Raw genomic sequence first — 16,051 nt, 5'->3', positions numbered from 1 at the left:
TGCGCTGCCTTGAATAGAAATGGTCCTAAATCATGCATAAGTAAAATGGGTTCACATTTTCTCCTAGTGAAAGTTTTTCTCTGCTCTCCTGGAACATTAAAGACCTCTGCTCCCACTGTCTATAAAAAGGGCTATAAAATTTAAAGCAAGCTGTTAAGAAGCCCTGTCAGGGATTAGACCAGGATTCGTTCTTACTCCTCCATCCCTGCTAAGGGAGGCGTGCACTCATGTTTGCTCAGGCAAAGACAGGTTCCCACATACTGCTTGCAGTGAATGATAAGGGGACAAGGAAAAATTTGTTCAGGATCTAATAGCAAGTTTTTCCTGGGTTAGCAGAAGTCAGTGGTGCATCAGATTCTGGACTTTTTGATGACACGTTGGACTGCAGTGCTTGAGTGAAACAGCTCTAGAGTGATTTCCAAGGGAAAACTGGGTTAGGAGGTGCCAAAATCATTAGTCATCATCATCATCATAAATAGTAATAACCAATAATAATATCCAGTGCAATCCTCTGAAACAGGGTGCCAGAGCTTCATGTCACACAGTAAGAGAGCTGGTTTGATCCTGGGCCATCATGAGACTGCCTCTGGGGAAGAAAAACCCTTTTCTCATATAAATGTGTCATCTCTTTCTATAGCTCTTCATTTTCAACAGCTTCAACCCTGTCCTGCAGCATCTGCCAAAATCACATGTGCCACTCACGGACAGAAAGCAGCTAATTCTACACTTCCCCATGGCCTTGGTTTTGCCACCTTATATACTTACCCTGACAAAGGCAAGAATACCCACCTTGAGACCGCTTTGTGGTTTTTACAGTTACACCACATCATCTTTGCCCTTTTCCTCTATTCCCTTTTCTTTATACTATTTAATCAGATGGGTTTTGCATCCCCTCAACAGATTGGTTTTGTAGTATCAGAAATCCATGAAGCAGAGCAAGATGAGGTTAGTTCCATCCAGCGAACGAGGCTCATCCCAGCCCGTGCTGCCACCCTGGGACCGTCCTTCATCCCTAGCTGTGGGTTCCTGTCCCACTCCAGGACTCTCTGATGAGGGTGTTCCATGTGGGATGCTCAATGGCACACATAAGCCATGTTTGTGAGCATTCACCTTCATTTGCTTTTATCTTGAAGCACAGAAGCCTTGTAATAAAAATAAATAGGTTTATATTTATACCACCAGGCATCCCAGTCTGGCCAAATGTTAGACTTCCAAGTATTGACATGAGTGTTGAGCTCCACCATCATCTGGCAGATTTGCTTTTTGGATGGTAACTGCAATGTCTAGGACATGTTGATATGAAACAGAGATGGGTCGCTGTCACTAAGGGCTATTTCCCAGGGTAGGGGTGGGATTTGGGGCACAGCCCCATCTTGCAGAAGCAAACCTGTGTTCTCCAGGGGGAAGCATTTCATTGTTTCTGTTTCAGTCTCTCTCCCTTCTGCCCCTTTCTTCTTCAAATAATTGATTACTGTTAAAATAAGTGAGATATATAATGATTTGAGGTCAGGACTTGGTTCCTTTCTCTCTCTTCTCAATCACTCACTCTCCAGTGATTTTTTTTCCCATTTCCCTTGCTTCTCTGAAGCAAATGCTCTCTTACTTTTCCAGTATTTTGCAGTTGCTTCATATAAATGCAAGCACAGCGCTGATACTAATGGAGAAAGGCTGTTTATTTATTGTCATCTTTTTCTCACTGTCACTCCCATAACTCTTTATTGGGTAATTCTCCCTATCCTGTGTCAAATGCTCAAATAACTGGGAGATTTCACTGTTCCCTATAGAAAAAAAACCCAAGGAAACTAGCATAGGCTAAGTTTGATCATTTAGATGAGTGAAAATGTATAACTGAAACGATGCCCTCAGCCCTCTGTGCAGCAGATCTTTGTCTGTAAAGGGGTGATGTTTCTCCTTTCCCTTGGCCAGTCTGTCCTGACCAGTTTCCCAAAGCAAATGGAAATGAGCATCAGAAAATGGAAAGGAAAAGCTCAAATGCCCTATGTCACTGTTGTCTCTCTACTCTTCAGCTCTTCTGCAGTCAGGGTTGAAGCTGTGCCCTGTCCTCACTTTTGGGAAGTTCGACTGCCCCTGCTTGGCGCCCAAAATTCAGGCAGTCATGAGAACTGGGGTGCCTGTGTCCATACACACAGCTCTCCATTTTGAGGGAGAGGGGAAATTATCCAGATCAGATGCTGTGTCCCACTAACCTGCTGGAGAAAACCTTTAGTCTTCTGCCAGTTCATCCTCAGGCTGACAACAGCTTTTCCAAATGCCATCCAGCTTGGAGGCGATACGGAAAGCTTAGTAAATAAACCTTCCTTGGGTGCCATGCTCATCCTCATGGCATCCCAGGGCCTCTTGGCAGCACTGTGGTGTGTTGACTCATGCACTGGACATGTTGTTTGTTCTCTTTCTGCCAGGAGAAGCATGTGGATGGCTTGTTTTGATAGGGTTGTTTGTCTTGTTTTAATTATTCCTTGGTATTTGTGCATGAGGTGAGAGCTGGCAACAAAATTGGGGGTGCAGGGAGATTCCCATGAAGATTCCCCCTCTTTTTTGCTAATAAATGATGGAACTGCTCCAAAGAGTGAGGAAGATGATGGTGTGCATGAGCATGATCTGCTCTGTGCCATCCTAGGGATTATTTCTAGTAGATTTCTACTATTCCCTCGATAAAGAAAGTCTCATTTGCCACAAGTTTTAACTGGCACAAAGTCAGCGGCGTGGTCCAAGGCACTTTGTGGCCAGAGCAGATCTGAGGAGTTCTTGTGGAGATCTTGGACCAGTCCTTGCCAGTTTGATGTTGGGGATCATGGGAATTTTGTGCCACTCAGGGATGCCAAGCAAGCCTGGCACCTTTGCTGCAATCAACAGGAGCACAGGAATTTATCCACAGTATCATGTGAAGATACAGGGAGTTGCAGTCCCAGCCTCTGCCTTCAGGCAGTGAAAGCTGACATTGTGGCTCCAGTGGAAAAGGACATTCAGAGCAACAGTTTCCAAAGGAGGCTGAGTTATTATTTTGCTCAGATAAGCCCAGGAACACTGTGTGAAACTATGTGCACACAGCAGTAGTCAAGTGTTCTGAGCAAGGGAATTCAAAACTGTCAACAAGGAGGGAATTACCGCTTTGGGGGATTGAACACATTCATAAAAAATTCCTGGCTCCCAGCCTAGTCCATCCCATTGCTGGCTGTGCTCACAGTTGTGGATTTTTGTTTTGAGGATGGGTTTCCTAGTTTTTTCCCCACTTTGATGGAACACGTGGATAAAAAGGTGTATCTTAATCTGGACTAGTGAGTTCCAAGCCTTCAGCCAAAGGTCACTGACATCATGGGGTTTTGCAGGGCTGTGCTGGTTTGTCCCCACAGAACTGCTGGCTTATTGTAGGGACCAGTGCAACAGCTGCAGCCTGAGCCCAGCAAGATGTATTTGTGTAAACCATGCTGAAGACATTGGATTTTAACTTGTGGGCGTCCAACAGTGCCTTTTTCAGACTGTGAGAGTCCAATTCCCCAAACTCAGACCAGAACTGGCCGGGAAACATGGGGTTAAGATGATACTTCCCACATGGCCCCACTACATAACTTTAGGTGTGTCCCCCCTGGGAATGGCAGTAGGAACTGCACAGGATCTTATCCCTCCTTGGCTGTACTTGATACATTCCCTCAACATAACAACATCAATCCAAAGAATTAGATGGTTACGTCTACGCTGTTAAATGATGGAGGGACCTGAGTTTATCCATGGCCCCTAGGTGGATGGCCACGAGGGACTGAGAATCACCATTCTTTTTGGCTTGTGGAGAGCTTGAGTTGAGTATCTTTGGTCATGATGTGGGTGGGACTGATGCCTGGAGGGCAGATGGGATCCCATGGAGATTATTCACTAAGAATGCTGCATGGATGTGGAAAAGGAGTGTTTGTCCTCATTGCTTGGTAGCCAGGTGCTGCAGCATGGCAAACTGAAATGTCTTTGGGATCTCTGTCTCCTATTCATCCTCTATGCCTTACCCTCATGGGGATCTATCTGCGTTTAAATTGATGTGGTGTCCTGATTTTTCCCTTATGTGTGCTAGTTGTCAAATACTATTTTTCTACCATGATTTCCTTTCTTGCCTCCTTCCTGCCCTCCAGCAGGACCCGCTGTCAGCGTGTGACCTGGACACATGAGCTGTCCTTTATTCTAGTGCCAAAAAACCCCACAACATAAAATATCCAGACCAATCTTGGCAGTCTCCTTCAACAGGATTTATCTTCCCAGCCCTTGCAATACCCTCCCAGTCCTGCAAAGCAATCCATCTCTCACCTACTATTACAGAGTTCATCTCACAGACCTAATGGAGTACGTGAGTCCTGAATTGGCTCTCACTAATGCTCTCAGTGGCCGGGTCGCTGTGGGAAGCAAGCTGGGAATTCATTTTGAAAATCGATGAGGATGCCAATAGAGTGGCTTTCCCCAGGGAAGTGACATGCTTTTACCAGGCATTGCCTCCTGCCCCCCTTCATCCCCCATTTTCATTTATGTGGTTGGAGTAACCGTGGAGTAATTAATCCTAATTTCAATGAGTTAATCTTTTTCACTGCGTTCTCTGGTTTCCCCAAATCAGACTGATTTTTGGGGAAAGATAAAGGTCTCCTGGCAGTGCAGAATGCCAAGGCTCCCTGAAGGGTTACAATTTGAAGTTGCTGTGCCCTGGGGTGTTGCTGGGGACTGTCTCCTCTGTGCAGCCCCATCTCTCCCCTCAGGCTGTGTTAGCACAAATAAATGAGTGTTATTTCTAACTCCTGGATGTATTTTGCCTTGCCATGGTATTTTGATGCAATGGCAAGTGCAGAGCCTGCAGGGATAGTGTGAGAGAACAGCTCAGAGCTATTGGAGGGACCCCAACACAGTGCAGTTCATAGTTGTCCCCAGAGGTGACCTTCATGCTGGGATGGGAGCACAACACCAACTTGTCATCCTCACCATGCCTGAAGAGTCTTGGCCAAAGCACAGTGCCTTGGGCAATTCATGGTGGTGATTTGGGAGGTGGCAAGATGGGGTTCCTGAGAGGTACTTTGCAGCACCCTGCTTTTGATGGCAGTATGGGTTTGGGATCTCTCATCCTGGTTATCTCAAAGTGCTTGGCTTGGAATTTTCGTAGCTCTGAAGAGTCCTTTTCCAATGGGGATCATTCTGCACTGCTATGGGATAAATATTTAATAAGAATGAGGGTCAAGACACTGTTTTGTCCGAGGACACTGAGATGGCCATTTACTCCCATGAAGAGCCCCAGGGGATCTTTAATGCCTATGCAAAAAAGACAAGAAACAGAGTTTTAAGCTGTCATCCCCCACCATTAATGTCAATGTTAAATATCGATCCTTTCTGTGTTTAGCACAAACCAAGCAACACAGTCGAGCCAGGCTCTTTGGCTCTTATTAATGTACTTTTTGTGCAACGGGTGAAGTTTGCAGTAACACCAGGGAAAAAATGTAGCAGCTGTGAATGAGCAGCAGACAGATTGATTTTGTATCTTGACATGATTCAGAAGTTGGTGAAAAATCACACTGTGTGGAGTTTCTCCTTGTCCAAGCCACTATAGCCGCTTTGTAGAGAACTCATTTCTATGTAGTGTAAAGGTGTCAGGTGCAAAATTTCTGGTATGATCTGGAATTTGAGGGAAGGAATAGAAAAAAAGGGGTTGGTAATCTGTAAAAAGTCCCTCATCCTTGTGTTGGAGCATGAGTGCCTGAAGTCAAATTTGAAGAGCTGGTGAACATCATGTCAGGGAAACCTGAGATCAATCCCAAAATTAGTGGTGGCTAGAAAACGTGTGGATTTCCCTTTTTTGTTGGGGTCTGCTCTTTTTCTGTGTTTTGTATCAGCACCAAATAAATGTAAATCACACTTACTATATGAATTGTGACTTCTGCAAAGCACAGTGAGTGGTTTTCACATGTCAGGAGTACATGGATGGTCTTCTGTGTGGTCTTTTGCAAACAGAGATGGATCAGCATTTCCAAAATACTCTGCAGCTTGTGGGTTTTCTGGGTGTTTTGGTTTTGTTTTGGCTTTTTTTTGTTTTGGTTTTGTTTTTGTTTTTTTTTTTTTTTTTAATGTACATTTACAGCTTGGCTGTAAAAATTCATCTGTGGTTTGAATTAATGAAGCACACTTATGAGAGGGCTGGAGTGGATGGGTGATTATCCTGGCCACTGGGATATTCTCCATTGAAATCAATTTAATGTTTGAAAGTCTTTTTCTCCTTGAGCAGGGGGAGTGGGCACTAAGAATCACATCTTGGGTCTGCATCCCTTTATATTCACAGAAAATAGCAGCAACTCTCTTGAGGTCACAAAATCAATACAGAATTTGGAAACATGAGAATATTTTTCGTCTTTGCTGTCATTATGTCTGTCTAGATTTCCACCCTATTCCTCAGTTAACCCAAGTGTAAAGGGATAGCAGTGATGCCCTTACACAGAGGGATGGAGGTGACTTAAATCACATCTCACTGCGATGTGAAAGAAGCTCCTGTCTTTTAAATCAGGTTTTAACAACCCACTGAGCTCCCCAAGAAATAGGCTGACATCCCAGCAAGCCACTAAGCATGTGACAAAGTATTTTAAAATTAGGAAATATGATTTATGATAAAATACAATAAATATTTATTTCCATACATGGTACCTGTAGTTGCTGTGCTCTGAGTAGAGCAGCTGAGAGGATCACTCGGAGCCATCAGCAAACCACAGCGACCCGGTAAATGCCAGAGCATTTATGTAAGGAAAACCTTGGGAACAGGGGATGTGGGGTAGCTACGTCCGACACTCACAGGTGTGTTTTTTCCCTGCACAGACACCCTGAGGAGCATTGCCTCCATGAACCACGCCCCGCGCTCCTCCCCAGCCGAGCTCAGCAGTGCCAGCCACCACCTGCTGCGAGAGCGCAAGTCCTCAGCGCCGTCCCACTCCAGCCAGCCCACCCTGTTCACCTTCGACTCACCTGCCAGCCACCTCCAGAGCACCCTGTCTGCCAGTGCCCCCCAGGACTACCTTTTCCTGCACCAGTGTATGAGCAGAAAGTCAGAAAATGCAAGGTATCGTGGCCCACCCACTTGGGGACAGCTAGGGGGAGGGCTGGGTGTGAGTGGCTCAACCCCCCTCCATCCTTGGAGGCCTGCAAAACCCATCTGGAGAAAGTCTTGAGTGATGTCTCATCTTATCGTGGTTGGGAGGAGGTCAGAGTGGTGACCTCACAAGTTCCCAGATTTCAGGTGGTGTTAAAAACTGGCTGAAAGGTCAGACCCAGACAATGGTGGTCAGTGGCATCAAGTCTGGTTGGAGGCCAGTCTCCAGCAGTACCTCGGGTCAATACTGGGTCCAGTTCAAAGGGGCATGAAATTGCTGAAGGGCCCAGAGCATCTTTCTTAAATGGAAAGGCTGAGAGAGCTGGAGCTGTTCAGCTGGCACATGAAGAGGCTCAGGGGTATCTCCCCTCCAGGGACAGTGCAAAGGGAATGGAACCAGGCTCTTGTCAGTGGTGCCCAGTGCCAGGAACCTGAGGCCATAGGCACAAACTTAAGTGCAGGAGAGCCCATCTGAACACCAGGAAACCTTTTTTCACTGTGAGTGTGACTAAACACTAGCACACATAGCCCAGAGAAGTATAGGAGTCTCCATCCTGGAAGATATTCAGAAGCTGTCTGGGCATAGTCCAGCCACAGCCCTAGGCTGCCCTGCTTGAGCAGGGGTTTAGACCAGATGACTTCTACAGGTCCTTTCCAACCTTAACCACTTTGTAATCCTGCAGACAGGGTCCTAATTCCTGCCCTTGGAATTAGGACAAACAAAGGGATGGGCAGGGTTGGTACCACCCTACTGTTCACCCCTTCCAGAGCTCAGTGGCTTTCGTGGCAGCTGGTGGTTCACAGTGTGGGATTTCTGAGCCAGCGACAACCCCCCGCCTCCAGACCCAGCCGGTTGCCTTAAATAGCGAGGAGTTTTATTGATGTGAAGAGTTTTGGCTCACGGCAGCAGGCGAGGAGGGAGGGAGGGACAGTCAGAACCCAGCTGGCATGGAGTGAGAGCAGAGCTCAGGCTGCAGCCTCCACTGGGCTTTCCTCCTGCAGCTGACTTTCCCTACTCAGAAAGCAGCAACAGAAAAAAAGGCTCAGAAAAATTAACTTCAGATAGTGTTAATGGAGCAGTGTTTAGAAAAAATGGTTCTCTCACACTCCAGCTGTGAGGATTCCTAAAAGCCACCCTCTGAGAACCTGAACAGGGCTGAAACCTGGAGGAGAAGGGAGCAAGCACCAATGCTTTGATGAGCAGAAACAAACTGGCCAGTGGTAGCTTCTGCAACTGGGCCAGAAATAATCCTCTGATCAATGCCCAGTGCATAGGGTCAGGCTGCAGGATTGCTGGGAATCCCTTCCCTTTTTGCTCTGGAGCTCTTACTTTATTCATCCATAAAATCAGGGTAATAGTAGTTAATTGGCAGGCAGTGCAGAATAATTAACCCATGGGATGTTTCAAGTCATCAACCAAAAATACCCTGACAGAACCCAAACCACTTCTGGGTGGGCTGAGGTCCAAAGGTGGCAGGGATTCATTTGTTTTACCACAGCATCCCTTGCTTTTTCCCCTAAATAAGCTCTATTTCTGAGCGCCATCTCGTGCTGGCTCCATGAAACAGAGCCCTGTTGTCCCTGCAGAGCATCAACCACACCAGAGCAGTGTAAACCAGCATATCCCAGCTTTTCCCATAGGACTGGCACTTTCCCAGTGATTTGCCACAACTGGAAACTCTCCCCATAAGCATTTCACTTTTTCTCACCACAATGTTTGATACAGGGCAGAACTTTCTTCTGGGGGGGCTGTTTATATGGGGCTGGCTGAGCCCTTTCTGACTGGGACAGTGTGGTCCCCAAAAGCCTGACCCATGTGTGGGATAAAGCAGGGATAAAACAGGAGATTAAGTATCTTGAGGGGAATCAGCAGAGGAGCAGTGGCTAACCAGCAGTTGTTAGAGGCCCCAGATCTCTGTGTTTGGCCTCTGTTCTGACAAGTGTCCCCAGGCATGACTTCATGTAAATTGAGGAATTATTACCAAGGCATGGATCTAGTGACCACACTGCCCTGCTTAACCTGGACAGCTCAAGGGCTTTTACAAATCTGAAATTAGCCCTGAGGTTCATTCTTCCCCCCGTGCACGTCAGGGCTGCAAATGGCAGATCCTAGTTGGTGGCTTCTATTGCCTCCCCAGTGCTTGCCCTGTGGGAGGGCAGGATGATGACATGGCTGACAACTTTGAAATAATCCCCATCAGGATGTTTTTCAGGCCTTCTCAAACACATTTGCAAGGCAGAGGTGAGATGAAGTCTCCCTCCTGAGCTGCGGATGGGCGGTCGAGGCACGATGGCAGCGCTGGCAGATTGGCACTTTGCAGCTGTGCCCTGGGACGTTGTCACCTGGTGTGAAAATTGCCCTTTTGGAGCAATTTATGCCTGGACAAAAGGCTCATTCTTGCTTATGGCAATATCATGGAGCTGGGTGCTTGTGTCTCTCACCTACAACAGAGGCATTGGTGGTGTTTCAGGATCAAGTGGCTTTTGGGCATGTTTGGAGGGGTCTGAGGTGTTCTCGTTGCTCTGGGGCTGGGCAGTGCAGGTCAGTAAGGTGACAAACAGAGGGAGCAGAGCTCTCTGCACCCAGAACCAGCTCTCCCCCCATTCCAGCCCCTTTCTCCTCTCCCTCTGTAGGAGTGCCAGCTTCTCCCAAGCCACGAGGTCTGCCTTCTTCATGCGGAGCGACACGGCAGTCCAGAAGCTCTCGCAGGGCAACGGGCACTGCATGAACGGCGTTGGTGGGCAGCTCCACGGCTTTTACAGCCTGCCAAAACCCAGCCGGCACAACTCGGAGTTCAGGGACAGTGCCTACGACCTCCCGCGCTCCTTTGGCTCCTACACCCACCCCAAGTCAAGCCTCACCAGCTCTGAAACTGATAATGAGGAGGTCTACACCTACAAGACTCCCAACAACACCCTATGCAAGGAGTTTGGGGAGCTCTCCACGGACTCCTATGACATCCCTGCCACCCCACTCTCCATCTACCAGATCCCCAGGACATTTACACTGGACAAGAACCACAACGCTCTGGCTGTGGCCGCCAGCGACTCGCCTGCTGCACCACCCCCACGGCCCCCAAAACCTGGGCAGACAGAGCCACGGTGGGGCAGCCCACCCCAGCGGCCCCAGCCTGGTGAAAATTTAGGTCTGACGCCCATGCCAGCCACCATTCCCCGGAGAAACACACTGCCAGCAATGGAGAACAGCAGACTGCACCGAGGTGAATTTGGAGGTGGGGACCTGGGGGTGGCTTTGTGCTCTCCAGCAGCCTTGGGCGGATCAGTCCCACTGGGTTGCAGTAGGGTTGGGGTGCACGTAGCATCAACCAAGGGGTTGAACACAGACAGACTCTGCCCAGCCAGGATCTGGCCCTGGCTTTTGTATTCAGCAGGCATGGAAAGGCATATGCAGAGTTTTGCCCACCAGAGCAAGCTCAGCTGGCTATTGGCTGTGTTGTACCTTAAATCAAAACCCCAAATGTGCTTGCTTATGCAGCTCTTCACCAGAGTTTTTTGATTTCAGACGTTTTTAGCTTACCTTTACTTCAATTCATAACCAAGTTTACCAGAAAATACTTCAGCTTGGAGCTGCCTTGGTTTTTCTCACCAAGGTGGGTGAGCAAAACCTTGGTTTTGCATATCTGCAAAACCCAACATCCCCAAGTGCAGCAGATCCACGATTGCTATTGGCCATGGGTGGGCTATAGGTGTACATGCCCTTTCCAAACCTCGTGCCTAGGATGAGATAGTTGCAAAGTAACTGAGAAAAGGTGGCTGGAGAGAAAATGCACTGTAAATTAGACACACAGCTCTCTGAGATGCTTGTCCCATTTCCTCCTACCTAAATGCCCACACTTAGACTGAGATCAGGTTCATGCTCAGCAGTAAACAGACTGGTCTAAGAGCTTAGCACCCATCCTCCCCTTGATGGAGGGAGGATTACATTTACTGAGCAAGCTCTAACAGAGCTTACCCTTAACCCAGTTTTTTCACCATGTTCTGCTTTATCTGACCTTTCCCCATGGGACTTTGCAGCACTTCAGCAGAGCAGGGTTGGGTCTGCATGGCACGAGTGCTAATTGGGAAGGAGCATAGCAGAGAGTCTGTGACAAGCTAAAGACCACGTCTTCTCATCAGCATCTCAATCAACAAGAACAGATACTGCCCTACCAGTGCCTGGATTTTGTTTGCAGGGACCCCTTTTTGTTAGCAGTTGTGGTGGGACATGTGCATTTGTGGTTGTGTTGCAGCTTCTTCTTGTGAGACGTACGAGTACCCCCAGCACGGGGGCGGCAGCGCTGTGCAGTCGGTCGAGTCCATGAACGATGGCTACAACTCCTACCTGGTGAGTTGGCCTTGGTGTGGGCCACCACACTACAGGCACCACTTGCACCTTTCAGATTCAGAGACAGGTTGGTTCCAAGTTGGCCCTCACAGCCAGTCCTGCAGAGCTAAGTCAAAAAGGGTTCTATTAATGGTTTCTGTTAAAACCATGGTGGCTTGCAGAGAACAGATGGAGTTGCAACCACCTAACCTAGCATCATGTGCAGAGTTTTGCTTCCACACAGTGTATCTGCCTGCAGCTTTGGCCCAAAAAAAACAACCCAAGAGTTTGCCTTCTTCCTGAACGTCTGGGATACTGCTGAGCTAAATTTTGACATGCTGCCAGACCAGCCTCTTTTGCGCACTTTCTAAGATTTCCTGAGCTGGAAATGACATTAAAGCAACCTTTCATACTGCATTTTAGTCATAGACAGAGCCTAGGGAAGAAAGACTTTCCAGGTTAAACATGCTTCTCCAGCTCACTCTGATCATGAGAAGATGCTCAGATCTGGCTGATAAAGACCTTTCTGAAAACTCAGGATGTTGCAATGTCTTGGGAACAAAGGAAGTAGACTCTCTCAGTGCAAACTGATGTCCAGGGAGGGGATAGATCATTCCTTCCTTTTGTGCTTAGAGTGTCCCCTCAGATGTTGTTCGGTTATGATGAAAGGGTTTGTAGTGGATGGGGCTGAGCAGTGCCTGATGCTCACAGCACATCCTCCCCCAGCAGGCCAAGGCAGCGGTGGCCCGCTCCCACAGCACCGACTCCGAGGACAACTACGTCCCCATGAACCCTGGTTCCTCACCCCTAATCCACGCCGAGAAAGCCAACGACAATGCCCAAAGTCTCTACATCCCCATGAGCCCTGGGCCGCATCACTTTGACCTGGTGGGGTTGTCCTCAGCCACCCTTCCCGTGCATAAAGGAGGAGCCGTGGCTCAGTGCCACCGACGGCTGAGTGAAATCCAGCCCCCACCAGTCAACCGCAACCTCAAACCCGACCGGAAAGGTAAGAACGGTTGGTTGTGCACAAATCTTTCCAGGTATCCTTCTGTTCTCTTAGTACTTCAGACTGCATCTGGGAAGTTGTGTCCAGTTCTAGGTGGGATGTGCTTTGCTACTGCCAGTACAGTCAGACCTTCAGATGTCCCCCATCCTCTTCCTCTTTCAGAAGCTCTGTAGTGCAAATGTAGCTTTCATGGTGTTTGAACAGTCCGTCTCAAACCCTTCCAGGCCTTTACAGGAGATGGATGTCACAGGCAGGATTTCACCCCCTTGACCTGCACCCCTCCCTGTGCTCCACCCCAAAATCTCATTGTTGTATTCAGATGACACAAGTTTTTCCTACATTTTCTTACTGGCTGGTTCCAGGCAATTCTTTCAGGGCTCTGCTGACATTCTCCAAATCTCTCCCTAATCCATTGTCTGACAGGTGGCCAAGGAGATCCTGAGGAGGAAGGCTCCCCTCCCATCTCTAGGGTGTCAACACCTAACCCCATGAACACTCCATTCAAGGGCTGGGGTTGGAGCATAGGACTCTTCCACCTAATGAACCATCCATGATGAAAAGAGCTTTCACACTGCCCTGCAGATGTCCTTTCCCATTCCCTATGGGAAAACACTCCACACAGAGGCAGTTCAGGCATGGAGTCAACTAATCTAATGCATTAGTTACCACAGATATCTAATAAGTGGTTTGGGATTTGGGCATTTTTAGCAGATCTCTATTCTCTGGAAGACACAACTCCCTTTTGGGACTACGCATCCACCTTGGGGCTGTGAAGCAGAGGGAGAAATTTTCTTCCAGTTCTGGCATTAAATGAGCACAGGGGTTTTGGTTCAGAGTATTTGTCATCAGCAGAGAGGGCTGGGGGCTGATTAGTAGAATGGGAAGTAATCAACCATCTGTTGGGGATATTCTCATGCCAGTCATGGATGCTGAATTGTAGGAACATGCTGCCTCTGAATAAAGGCTTTTCTCCTCCCCAGCAAAGCCATCACCGCTGGACCTGAGGAACAATACTGTCATTGATGAGCTTCCCTTCAAATCACCAGTCACAAAATCCTGGTCCAGGCCAACGTGAGTAATGGCTGGGGGATGAATTCTTCCTTTGCTCCAAAAGCAGCTCTCTGGTCCCATTCTTACTGGTGTCCACAGGTATCTGTGCTGTCGCCTCTGCCGTGGATTAAACATTCCCCACATCACAGCTGGTGGCAGGAAGATAAATTCATTTAGGTTGGGATTTCACATGAAAGCCCAGTATGTGGCTAACAAGCTAATTAAGATCCCTTGAAGACACTTCCTATTTCTGGGATCTGACAACTACTGGAGAGTCGTGGCTCTGACCTGGGACCTGTGGTCCACCACAATTCATGATGCAGCTGAACCAGACTAACCCAGCCATGCTGTGTGGGGGGCATGATTTCACATCCAAGCTATTCCCCTCAAAACCCCACTGTCATCTCAAAGCACAGGGTGACTCTCAGGGTCTCACCAAGCCATGTTTTGATTGCCTTGAAAGCAAAGCTTGGCCTGAAGGAAGTCTGCAAAATTAAACCAAAGCACTTCAGAGCTATGTCTGCCAGCCAAAAATAACAGGATTCGCACAATTCCAGCTCTGCTACTAATTCATGGTCTGATGTTGACCAGTAAAAGCAGAAGCAAAGCTTGGCTGCTATGACTCCTCTAATAAATTGGATTGTGTGGAGACTGACTGCAGGGCATGAACACTGTGTGCTGAAATCACTGCGCTGGGAAGCAGCAAGCAGGGTTTGATTGACAAGAGATCTGACCCTGGAGAAGCTAATGGATTTTTCCCCTATCAGCTAATCATATGACCCTGCTTTACTGAAAGGCAACAAATAGCTTTTTGAGACACATGCTTTAATGCCAGAAGCTGATTTCATTATTTTGTTTGGTATAATTAGATTTGGCCAATTGAAAGCAAGACAATTCCTCAGAGGATTTGTTTTCTGGCAAAAAATTTGGATGGGGCCTGTACGGTAAATGAATCCTGTTGCTGTGATGAGGCTGGAGGTGAGAGGCTTCACCAAGGCTGCCCCTCCATCCTCCACAATTAAATGTTTCCTGTGGCATGAAGGAGTTAGTGGAATCTGATTTGTATAGATGAGAGCAGGAGAGTTACGGGTATATTGCAAGGAAGGTGTTCATGGAAAGGAAAGGCTGGAGAACCTAAAATCCACCAGCTCTTCCTCATGCCCAGATTGGATCACAGTGATAGTTGCAGGCATCAGGAGCTGCCCTCTCCCATCCCTCCTTGGCAAAGGACAAGCAGGAGCTGCAGCCACCAGAAACACCTCAACCTTTGTTCTCGCAGGCACACGTTCAACGCTGGCTCTCTGCAGTACTGTCGCCCTGTCTCCTCCCAGAGCATCACCAGCACTGACTCGGGAGAGAGCGAGGAGAACTACGTGGCAATGGTAAGGGCCCCACAGCTGAGATAGATGGTTCTGGCAGGACATACAATCTCCCCAGCTCTGCAGATGCATTCCTAGCTGATGACATGGAAGTGTTCAGATAGCACTGTGTGGAGTACATCCTTATGTGCATCCCTCAATGCACAAAACAGGGTGTTTCCTTCTGAAAACAACACGGCTCATTGGAGTTTTAAACGTGTATGAGAGCAGAAACATGTATCACCCACTTTGCCAGGAATTAAGAGGGGATAAAAAATTTATATGGACTGTCAGGGTGTATTTTCCTAATTAAAGTTGATTTTTTAAAATTTTTTTTTTCCCTAATAGCTGCTGACATCATGTTTCTGTGGAAGCAGGGGCTATCAAAGCAGAAGCAGGGAGTGGCACTGCTTACAGGGAGGGGATTTTGTCTGTTTTGGTGAAGCTACTGACTTGAAGCATACTTTTGAGGATATGTAACTAATGGAGTAGAGGAAATCTGTGCTCTGTGCAGCATGGTTGTGATTAGCAAAGATCCCAGAGCTGGACTGGCCTTGCTGAGGTGTGGTTCTAGGGACATGCTAAAGCCCACGTCTGCTGTCAGGCATGTGAATAAAATCAGCACAAAGGCAGCAGAGCTGCTCTTATATTTGAAATCAAGAGCATGAACTTGAAATATTTGTTAGCACAATGTACAACATTTATAGTATCTCAGCAGTTCTTGCACATCCTTGTCCCAGGGGCAGGTGAGCAAATACCCAGGCTCTTTTAAAGGTGCCTCCAATATGTTTTTCAGGATTTGTGTTAATTTCCTTTTTTCTTTCTTTCTTCCCACTTTAATCCTCATTATCTCTCCTGTCTCTTCCCTGCATTAGCAAAACCCCATTTCTGCTTCTCCTGTTCCTAGTGGTACCAACAGCCCAGCACCTAAAAAGAGTTCGGGGAGTGTGGATTACCTGGCCCTGGACTTCCAGCCAAGCTCTCCAGGGCCACACAGGAAGGTATGGGGGATTTTATAAACTTCTGATTAAAAGTGATGCATTTTTAGGGGGTTCTGTGCACATTGGCAGCAGCAGGGTCCAAAGCCGCAGACTGTGGTTTCAGGAATCTGTGATGTTCAGAGGACTGGAGCACCTCTGCTATGGAGGCAGACTGAGACAAGTGGGATTGTTCAACCTGGAGATGAAAAGGCTCCGAGA

At 47.8% G+C, this 16,051-nt stretch overlaps 1 protein-coding gene across 4 annotated transcripts in view; it reads left to right on the top strand.

Moving 5' to 3' along the window:
* GAB2 (GRB2 associated binding protein 2) overlaps positions 1 to 16,051 on the top strand; it is a 92,004-nt gene that overhangs the window by 68,520 nt on the left and 7,433 nt on the right. The window contains exons 3-9 of one of the 4 annotated variants that reach the window (XM_021533851.3): positions 6,841 to 7,081; positions 9,746 to 10,332; positions 11,362 to 11,456; positions 12,165 to 12,444; positions 13,425 to 13,515; positions 14,774 to 14,876; positions 15,728 to 15,853. In XM_021533851.3, coding sequence (XP_021389526.1) covers positions 6,841 to 7,081; positions 9,746 to 10,332; positions 11,362 to 11,456; positions 12,165 to 12,444; positions 13,425 to 13,515; positions 14,774 to 14,876; positions 15,728 to 15,853 — 1,523 coding nt within the window. Of the gene's footprint in view, positions 1 to 6,840; positions 7,082 to 9,745; positions 10,345 to 11,361; positions 11,457 to 12,161; positions 12,445 to 13,424; positions 13,516 to 14,773; positions 14,877 to 15,727; positions 15,854 to 16,051 lie in introns of all 4 variants that reach the window. The other 3 variants (XM_021533849.3, XM_021533848.3, XM_021533850.3) reach the window with 3 other exon arrangements.

This window comes from Lonchura striata, chromosome 2 (assembly GCF_046129695.1).
Source record: "Lonchura striata isolate bLonStr1 chromosome 2, bLonStr1.mat, whole genome shotgun sequence".
NCBI classification, from domain to species: Eukaryota; Metazoa; Chordata; class Aves; order Passeriformes; family Estrildidae; genus Lonchura; species Lonchura striata.
Note: the sequence above shows the minus strand (reverse complement) of the source record. Positions and strands in the feature narration are given on the sequence as shown.